The sequence below is a fragment of the Cyprinodon variegatus genome, unplaced genomic scaffold (assembly GCF_000732505.1).
Source record: "Cyprinodon variegatus isolate N-32 unplaced genomic scaffold, C_variegatus-1.0 Scaffold656, whole genome shotgun sequence".
Classification (NCBI taxonomy): domain Eukaryota; kingdom Metazoa; phylum Chordata; class Actinopteri; order Cyprinodontiformes; family Cyprinodontidae; genus Cyprinodon; species Cyprinodon variegatus.
Window position 1 is genome coordinate 379,492 of NW_015151109.1, and position 10,295 is coordinate 389,786.

General features: G+C 35.6%; 1 protein-coding gene across 2 annotated transcripts in view; it reads right to left on the reverse strand.

Moving 5' to 3' along the window:
* The window catches only part of clpx (caseinolytic mitochondrial matrix peptidase chaperone subunit), an 18,064-nt gene that overhangs the window by 5,734 nt on the left and 2,035 nt on the right, over positions 1–10,295 (reverse strand). The window contains exons 3-6 of one of the 2 annotated variants that reach the window (XM_015393772.1): positions 9,091–9,132; positions 7,441–7,617; positions 7,171–7,335; positions 5,575–5,663 (exon numbers count right to left, since the gene is read on the reverse strand). In XM_015393772.1, the coding sequence (XP_015249258.1) occupies positions 5,575–5,663; positions 7,171–7,335; positions 7,441–7,617; positions 9,091–9,132 (473 nt within the window). The remainder of the gene's footprint in view (positions 1–5,574; positions 5,664–7,170; positions 7,336–7,440; positions 7,618–9,090; positions 9,133–10,295) is intronic. The other variant, XM_015393773.1, reaches the window with a different exon arrangement.

The window sequence follows — 10,295 nt, forward strand, 5'->3', positions numbered from 1 at the left end:
GGTTTTAGCCATGGAGAAAACTCTTGGCTGGAGACGATTTTGGTTACATTTACACTTGCTCATATTTTCCAGACAAAAAGTTAATGGTGCATCTCCCAAATGTCCCGGCAGCAACAACGCTTTATTGGTTCCGCTATCGGGACGGAACCAATAATGGAGAGCCGGTATTTTATTTAAATAAAAGAAAAAGAAATTGTAAATTTTAACATTTTATTTAGATTACAAAAATAAATCGTAATAAAAATAATCCCATTTATGATGTTTTTTAAAAATTAAGACCAATGAAAGACTGATTTAAGACCAATTAAATTAATACCAATTAAGGCCTTAGTTTTATTTTGAAGAATTCAATGCCTTTTAAGACTTTTTAAGGACTCGCGGGAACCCTGTGATTTATCCAGCTTCTGCTTGACGTCCCAGAATCTCCTAAAATGCTGGCATACGCTGAACTTTCTGAGAATTCATAAAGAGTCTAGAACTTCTGTCCAACGACAGCCTGCATAAAGCATGGCAGCATAATGCCCAGGAAATGATGCACAACAGCAACAGTTAAAGCTGTTTCCCTCAGGTGCAGAGGGACACCCATTTTAGCTTCACCGATTAAAAAGTTTAAAAGTCTGGCATTTGTTTTGTTATTTTTATTTTGACACACTTCTCCAATAAATAAAGAAGTTGTAAAAACTGTGCCAAAAAGACAAAAAAAAAAAGAAAAGAAAGAAAGAAAGAAAGAAGGTTTCTGGTGGCAGCAGATTGAGCGTCATGTCTGCTAGGAAGTGTGTTGGTGGTGGGCGTGAACGCAGGGAGGATCCATCACTCACCTTCTGGCTCACCCTATGATGGGGATGAAGTCTGGAGGAGAACTGACGGTTTCCTCCTGTGAACCCCCTTATACCAAAACGCTGCCAATATGCCATTATACAGTAGCTGGAAGTTAGAAACGCGTTCAGCGCTCGTCTGGAACACGGCAGATACGCTGATATGTTGGAGAGAAGTTCTGGATAAGTTACACAGAAGTTTAGGATCAACTAGACGCCACGACTGATGAGGAACTGACTCTGAACGGATGTCAGCCATCAGATAACTGACCTGGAACTGATGGACCACGGATGGCAGACGCTGGAATATGGCGGGAATTTTCGCTCAAAATTTGTTGTCGTACTCGCTGTATGTCGCCGCATTTCAGCACGCTCATAACTTATCCAAAATATGGCAGCGGTTTTCCCAGATTTTGGTCTAAATCATCAAGGTGTGACAGGGTCTTTAGTTAAAAAAAATAAAATAAAAGGTTTTTATATCTATATCAGTAAACTACAGAAGCAGAGAGCGGTCGTGAACCTCTGACTCCAGATAACGAATCGTGATAATGAGATGGTTGGTGTTTGTTAAAACTGACTCCATCCTTCAATACCACAACAGCGGGAGAGGATTTATAAGTCATGGCAGCTTATGTGTAATTTTGTAAATAATCCTGTGTTTAACCTTTAGGTAACGAGACGACGTTGTTGGTTTGATGATTTGCTTCCACTTCTGATCAATTAGACCTCCAGGTGTTCAGCCATTCCAAAGGGGTTGGACCCGTTTGTTCGTTTCAATTTGCATGATTTCTAAACTAAAACCAGGCTTTGTTGGTCCACTCTATAAAACCTGGAACTAAACGCTATTTCTGACATTTTGAATTGAAAAATCCTCCTGGATGGAAGAGAAACGTCTTCAAACTTGGAAACAAAGTCCAGTGGATTGTTTTTTTTTTTAAATCTTTTTTGGAAGTTGACTACATAACCATTGTCTCTATTCTAATAATGTTTTCCATGACTGTATATCTGCAGAGTCCAGCAAAAACACAAACGCTAAACCTATGTGTGAAAATCCTCAGATAGCCAAAGACTAAATCGAATTTACGACGAAACATTTCACCCGATCCTTAAAATATAAACCTAGCTGCTGTCTGCAGCTCTAAGGATAACCGCGTGTCCGCACTGACCTGCTGAACGCCCTCCCCGCCCACATCTCTCAGCTGATGGATTCCAGGCACGCTGCCAATCTTATCCACTTCATCCAGGAACACGATACCTGCCGACACAAAGGACAAAACAATGGTGGCTGGATTAGTGACCTACTCTTATAAGTCAGACCTTATTTACTGTTGCTTTTCTTTTTACAACCAGTTGGCATCATTTTCTGAGGGCCGAATAGAATAAAGAGACCTGCTGACAGCAGCTGCCTCATTGTTTACTTCCCTGTTCTGATGCACACGCCTGATTTAGGCAGACTTGCAGGAAACTAAGGACAAGCATAGACTGGAGATAAATGTGTTGAGGTTCAGCATCATTTCTGAGCTTGGTTTTTAGGTTGAAAAATGCTTAAATAACCTTAAAGTCTTATTAAAGAAGGTATTTACTGTCCGATGCAGCTCCAAGCAAAGGAACAGCTCTATAAACTAGACAGAAACCAAACTTTTCTCTTAGAAATGGAGAAATTCTTTACTTTAGAACCAAAGTCAGTTTCAAAGCTTCATAATTTTACAGCCTAAAATTTCTAAATGTTAAAGACATTGGAATCTCGAACGATTTACCTTAAGTGTTAAAATATTATTTAGGTCTTGTTGTTTCTATATTCCAAAAATCTTAAAAAAGAAAGAATTTAATTGGCCTCTGAATTGAAAGTGCGGTTATAAAGTCATATAAACTCACAAATAACGACTGGAATAGGGCTTCAATTAACAATCATTTTGCAAATTTCTTTTTTCATTAATCAATTAATAATCAGATGGCCAACGGTTCCTTAAAGAAGATTTTTTATGAAATGAAACCAGGTGGAAAATTTCTTTTAATATATTTCTTAAAACTTTGGTATAATATCGGCTCTAAGTGGGATTTCTCTGTCAGCTAAAGACAAGTTTTAGAGCCTCTATACTCCGGTTAATGATTATTGATCAAATGACGATTATTTCAACAATCAATGAATCATGATTCAATGTTTCAGCACTAAAATGGAATATTTTAAACTAAAAGCAGATTGTCAAAAGCATCGTTCATGAATGCTGACACTTTCATTCTTTTTACCAAAATAACATTTAACACAAATCTTTTTTTGTGAATTTCAGAAAGATCAAATTTTTGTAAATTTCCACCTTAAATAAATACATTTAAAATGTTTCTTTTTATCTCTAAAGGATAATGGATTAAATTAACAAAACACTGATGGGAAATTCGAATTAAAACATCATTTTTGTTGGAATTTAAATTATATTTTAATAACAATTCATTCTCATTTAGTCCAATGTTTTATTATAAGCTGCAGGTTTGCACCGGTTTCCATTGTTTGTATGTACAGGGACCAAAAAAAGCTTTAACTGAATTGAAAAACTGTCATTTATTGAAAATCATCAGATTTTTTTCTCCAAACTCTGTTTTATTATTACCAAGTTATTTATCCGGAGTAATTTCTTAAATTTCTTAGTAAATAACGAATTCCAACCACAGTGTTAGGTAAGTCATGACAGCTTTAGTTTAGAGGGATTTCCACAAACCTTCTCACTCAACAGATGGGAAAAGTTAAATATGGCGCCTGTACCCACCTTGTTGTGCTTTCTCCACTGAGTAGTTGGCATCCTGCAGAAGTTTGGCGATAACCGACTCGATGTCCTCTCCCACGTATCCAGCTTGGGTGAGAGTGGTGCAGTCGCAGATCGCAAAAGGAACATCAAGACAGCGAGCCAGTGTCTGCGCCAGCAATGTTTTCCCTTAGAGATGAACATTAATATCGATTAATCAACTGACCCATCATTTAACTGCATTTGGTGAGATGCATCAGAGATGCGATGTAACTCCTTTGCTATTTCACCCACCTGAACCAGTAGGACCGAGGAGTATGATGTTGCTTTTCTCCAGTTTGATGTCAGTGTGAGTGGAGTCCAGGATCTCCCCTCCCCTCTTCTCCTGAGGTGGCTGCTGGCTGGCCTGCTGCTGCATGGTCGCACCAAGAGCGTTTCCATGAGGACTGATTCCTGCGATCTGCAGCAGCTCTGCAAAAACAAACCAATCACCTCCGTTTAGCACCGTAACCCAAAAGAAATGACTTGAAGTTCTGAGTCTCTGCTGTGCATGTGGTGCAGATTGGCTTAATGAAGAACTGACGCCTGCGTGAGAACACGAGTTAGAGGTCATGACCCTTTAAACGTATGATTGCTAGCGTAAANAAACAAAGAAACAAAGAAAGAAAGAAACAAGTAAAGAAAGAAAGAAACAAAGAAAGAAAGAAAAACAAACAAACAAAGACAGAAGGAAACAAGGAAAGAAACAAAGAAACAAAAAGAAAAAGAAAGAAAGAAAAACAAAGAAAGAAACAAAGAAACAAAGACAGAAAGAAAAACAAAGAAAGAAACAAACAAACAAAGAAAGAAAGAAACAAAGAAAGAAAGAAAAACAAACAAAGACAGAAGGAAACAAGGAAAGAAACAAAGAAAGAAACAAAAAGAAACAAAGAAAGAAAGAAAAACAAAGAAAGAAACAAAGAAACAAAGACAGAAAGAAAAACAAAGAAAGAAACAAAGACAGAAGGAAACAAGGAAAGAAAGAAACAAAAAGAAACAAAGACAGAAGGAAACAAGGAAAGAAAGAAAGAATGAAACAAACAAAGAAAGGAACCAACACTGAACGGATGTCAGCCATCACATGACTAACCTGGAACTGACGGACCACAGATGGCAGACGCTGGAATACGGCGGAAATTTTCGCTCAAAATTTCTCGTCGTACTCGCCGTATGTTGCCACATTTCAGCGTGCTCATAACTTATCCAACATATGGCAGCGTTTTTCCCAGATTTTCTGAACATCAGTCATTGCTGGTCTAAATCATCAAGGTGTGACATGGTCTTTAGTTAAAAAAGAAAAAAAAAGTTTTTAAAATCTATATCAGTAAACTACAGAAGCAGAGAGCGGTCGTGTACCTCAGATTTCCACTTTTTCACTGTGTTTTCTTGAGAAAACAAGTTAATTTTCTCTTTATCTAAAGAGAGGATTTATAAGTCATGACAGCTTATGTGTAATTTTGTAAATAATCCTGTGTTTAACTTTTAGATAACGAGACGACGTTGTTGGTTTGATGATTTGCTTCCACTTCTGATCAATTAGACCTCCAGGTGTTCAGCCATTCCAAAGGGTCAGAACCGTTTGTTCGTTTCAATTTGCATGATTTCTAAACCAAAACAAGGCTGTGTTGGTCCACTCTATAAAACCTGGAACTCTGGAACTCAGCATTTTTGACATTTTCATTTTGAATTGAAAAATCTTCTTGGATGGAAGAGAAATGTCTTCAAACTTGGAAACAAAGTCCAGTGGATTGTTTTTTTTTTAAATCTTTTTTGGAAGTTGACTACATAACCATTGTCTCTATTCTAATAATGTTTTCCCTGACTATATCTGCAGCAAAAACAAAGACGCTAAACCTATGTGTGAAAATCCTCAGATAGCCAAAGACTAAATCGAATTTACGACGAAACATTTCACCCGATCCTTAAAATATAAACCTAGCTGCTGTCTGCAGCTCTAAGGATAACCGCGTGTCCGCACTGACCTGCTGAACGCCCTCCCCGCCCACATCTCTCAGCTGATGGATTCCAGGCACGCTGCCAATCTTATCCACTTCATCCAGGAACACGATACCTGCCGACACAAAGGACAAAACAATGGTGGCTGGATTAGTGACCTACTCTTATAAGTCAGACCTTATTTACTGTTGCTTTTCTTTTTACAACCAGTTGGCATCATTTTCTGAGGGCCGAATAGAATAAAGAGACCTGCTGACAGCAGCTGCCTCATTGTTTACTTCCCTGTTCTGATGCACACGCCTGATTTAGGCAGACTTGCAGGAAACTAAGGACAAGCATAGACTGGAGATAAATGTGTTGAGGTTCAGCATCATTTCTGAGCTTGGTTTTTAGGTTGAAAAATGCTTAAATAACCTTAAAGTCTTATTAAAGAAGGTATTTACTGTCCGATGCAGCTCCAAGCAAAGGAACAGCTCTATAAACTAGACAGAAACCAAACTTTTCTCTTAGAAATGGAGAAATTCTTTACTTTAGAACCAAAGTCAGTTTCAAAGCTTCATAATTTTACAGCCTAAAATTTCTAAATGTTAAAGACATTGGAATCTCGAACGATTTACCTTAAGTGTTAAAATATTATTTAGGTCTTGTTGTTTCTATATTCCAAAAATCTTAAAAAAGAAAGAATTTAATTGGCCTCTGAATTGAAAGTGCGGTTATAAAGTCATATAAACTCACAAATAACGACTGGAATAGGGCTTCAATTAACAATCATTTTGCAAATTTCTTTTTTCATTAATCAATTAATAATCAGATGGCCAACGGTTCCTTAAAGAAGATTTTTTATGAAATGAAACCAGGTGGAAAATTTCTTTTAATATATTTCTTAAAACTTTGGTATAATATCGGCTCTAAGTGGGATTTCTCTGTCAGCTAAAGACAAGTTTTAGAGCCTCTATACTCCGGTTAATGATTATTGATCAAATGACGATTATTTCAACAATCAATGAATCATGATTCAATGTTTCAGCACTAAAATGGAATATTTTAAACTAAAAGCAGATTGTCAAAAGCATCGTTCATGAATGCTGACACTTTCATTCTTTTTACCAAAATAACATTTAACACAAATCTTTTTTTGTGAATTTCAGAAAGATCAAATTTTTGTAAATTTCCACCTTAAATAAATACATTTAAAATGTTTCTTTTTATCTCTAAAGGATAATGGATTAAATTAACAAAACACTGATGGGAAATTCGAATTAAAACATCATTTTTGTTGGAATTTAAATTATATTTTAATAACAATTCATTCTCATTTAGTCCAATGTTTTATTATAAGCTGCAGGTTTGCACCGGTTTCCATTGTTTGTATGTACAGGGACCAAAAAAAGCTTTAACTGAATTGAAAAACTGTCATTTATTGAAAATCATCAGATTTTTTTCTCCAAACTCTGTTTTATTATTACCAAGTTATTTATCCGGAGTAATTTCTTAAATTTCTTAGTAAATAACGAATTCCAACCACAGTGTTAGGTAAGTCATGACAGCTTTAGTTTAGAGGGATTTCCACAAACCTTCTCACTCAACAGATGGGAAAAGTTAAATATGGCGCCTGTACCCACCTTGTTGTGCTTTCTCCACTGAGTAGTTGGCATCCTGCAGAAGTTTGGCGATAACCGACTCGATGTCCTCTCCCACGTATCCAGCTTGGGTGAGAGTGGTGCAGTCGCAGATCGCAAAAGGAACATCAAGACAGCGAGCCAGTGTCTGCGCCAGCAATGTTTTCCCTTAGAGATGAACATTAATATCGATTAATCAACTGACCCATCATTTAACTGCATTTGGTGAGATGCATCAGAGATGCGATGTAACTCCTTTGCTATTTCACCCACCTGAACCAGTAGGACCGAGGAGTATGATGTTGCTTTTCTCCAGTTTGATGTCAGTGTGAGTGGAGTCCAGGATCTCCCCTCCCCTCTTCTCCTGAGGTGGCTGCTGGCTGGCCTGCTGCTGCATGGTCGCACCAAGAGCGTTTCCATGAGGACTGATTCCTGCGATCTGCAGCAGCTCTGCAAAAACAAACCAATCACCTCCGTTTAGCACCGTAACCCAAAAGAAATGACTTGAAGTTCTGAGTCTCTGCTGTGCATGTGGTGCAGATTGGCTTAATGAAGAACTGACGCCTGCGTGAGAACACGAGTTAGAGGTCATGACCCTTTAAACGTATGATTGCTAGCGTAAANTTTAGAAACTCAGAAGCTGATCAAATATCGGGTTAAATATCGGTGGGGTGGCCGATGTCCGATATTCAGTTTTAAGGCCGATACCGATAGGGGGCCGATTATATCGTGCATCCCTGATTACAATAGACTAGTTTTTATTTAAGAACTGTATAATCTGGATTGCTCATGTATTGCAAGCTGGATTATAACCTGGCTGAGTTTCATTTTAAGGTAATCTGAAGATTAATATGAATTCTGGTTTTAACTGTAAATTTTTTTGTTTCCTTTATTTCATCCTAGGAGTGAAATTTTCTGAAATCCACCAAAGACGTTTAGAACTTACGGATCTGTGTTTAAAATTCTTTTTTAATAAGAAGGAAGATATCTGCTCATCTACCGGCTGTAAAAACAATTACTATAAATCCAGGTGACAAATCCTGGTCTATGACAGAGTTTACATCGATAATAATACCAATAAAAAACAGGAGCAGGTTCTCTTACGCTGCGATCGACTTGACTGTTTTATTAGAAATAACTTTGGACTGAAATGTTAAATTATCTCTCAAAGGAACAGCAGACGAGATTAGTTCCAGATTATTTAACTGAGGCGGTTTTCTTCTCCCAAGTTTGATTATAAACCATACACTGCAAAAACGATTAAGAATTTCTTAGATTAAGTTTATTTATCCTTATTTTAAGTAAGTAAATGAGATAGTTTGCCAATGGAATGAGTATTTTTACTCTTAAAATAAGATAATTAGATAATATGCACTTGAAATAAGACAACATAATTGTGTTTTCTTATTTTAAATCTATATTGTCTTGTTCCATTGGCAAAATGTCTCTTTTACCTCATCAATTCAAGAACAAATGCACTTATTTAAAGAAAAATTTACTTATCTAGATTTCGATTTTTTCCAGTGTAAGAGGGCTGAAATATAACAGCTCTGCATTTATAAGCCCTTTTTATTGGTCTTTTTCAAGCTTAGTGTTTTATTGTTACAAGTTATAATTATGAAAACGATTCAAAATGAAAGCGTTAAATTATATCACTCTACTAAAGAATTGATCAAAAAATTCGCTATGGGAGAGAAATTACTAAAATAAATTACTGAAATGTAGCCCTGAATGATTCACCTTTTACAATAAAAGTTAAACAATTAAAAACAATAAAAAAAATAATAATAATAATTTGACTATTTCTGTTAAATTAAAGAAACTCCCAGAGGTCTGTAAATTTTGGCATTTGCACAACTGACAGAAGCATTAAAACTGATGTGAAAGTCTGTCTGATAACAGTGAGGTCAGTCAGTCACTTACTTGTGAATCTGTATTCATCCTCTCGTCTTCTCATCTCTAGCTCTACAAGGAGAGGATCAAAGTACTTCAATCAATAATACCAGTTAACATTATTACCACTGCAACATTATCAATGCACTTCCATGGAAAATGATTATTGAACAAATGCCAAACAATACAGAACCGTCCCACCATTCGGTTATTTCTATGAATAAGATTCTTGATACATTCAAAGTCAAGCTTTATAGATACTGATGAAAAAAAATAAAAGCTGCATAAGATTCCTGTTATTGCTTTAAATGCACTCTATGAAAATGTCCTTTTAAACACTTATAAATCTAAAGTAGGACTGCAAATAATTTAAATAAGTAGTTTTTTCTTCTATTGAGGGGTTAAGTGAGATACTAAATCAGATTTTTTATTAAATTAAGAAAAAAATAATTGCATTGTTTTATTTCAAGTGCATTTTATCTATTATATCGTATTTTCTTTTTCCATTAGCAAATAATCTTATTTACTTGCTAAAATTGAGGCTAAATACACTTAATTCCAGAAATTCTAACTTATTTCGATGTTATTTTTTTGCAGTGAGTAAATATATATAAATACAGAGTTTAACATTTTAATAAATGTTATTATCTACCTTACAAATTACAGTTTTTAGAGAAACCAGTTTATTTTACTAACGGAACAAATGATCAAGACATTTTGTTTTTAAATGCTTTAACATCGTTAATACTGATGGAACAAAATAGAAACTTGTAGTTAACTGATAAAAGTTAAAATCAGCAATAATGAGCATATCTGACCTTGTCCCAATATTATTTAAACTAAACAGTATTTGGAGATAAAAATAAAATAGGACGGCACGTTAAATAAGACTGAGTTTGGTATTAATTTGATAACATCCAGATGAAGCTGGATTTTAAAATGAAACCTTTGACTGCCTGCAGAGTTTATCGGCTCATTACTTTTTTATTTATTAAAACTATAGTGATTCCTTTCATTTAGAGCAAAAACAGATTTACGTTTCAAAACTGAACCTCAGAATCTAACAATTATCTAACCACAGGCACAAAATTATTAAAAGATTTCAGGATCCCAGAAACTGTGGAAGAGGATTAGGGCCACTAGAAAAAAAAAAAGTTAACTGATTTTTAAATTTTATTTCAGTTTAACATGGAAAAAAAAAACTTTAATCTCATAATTCTGACTTTAATCTCAGA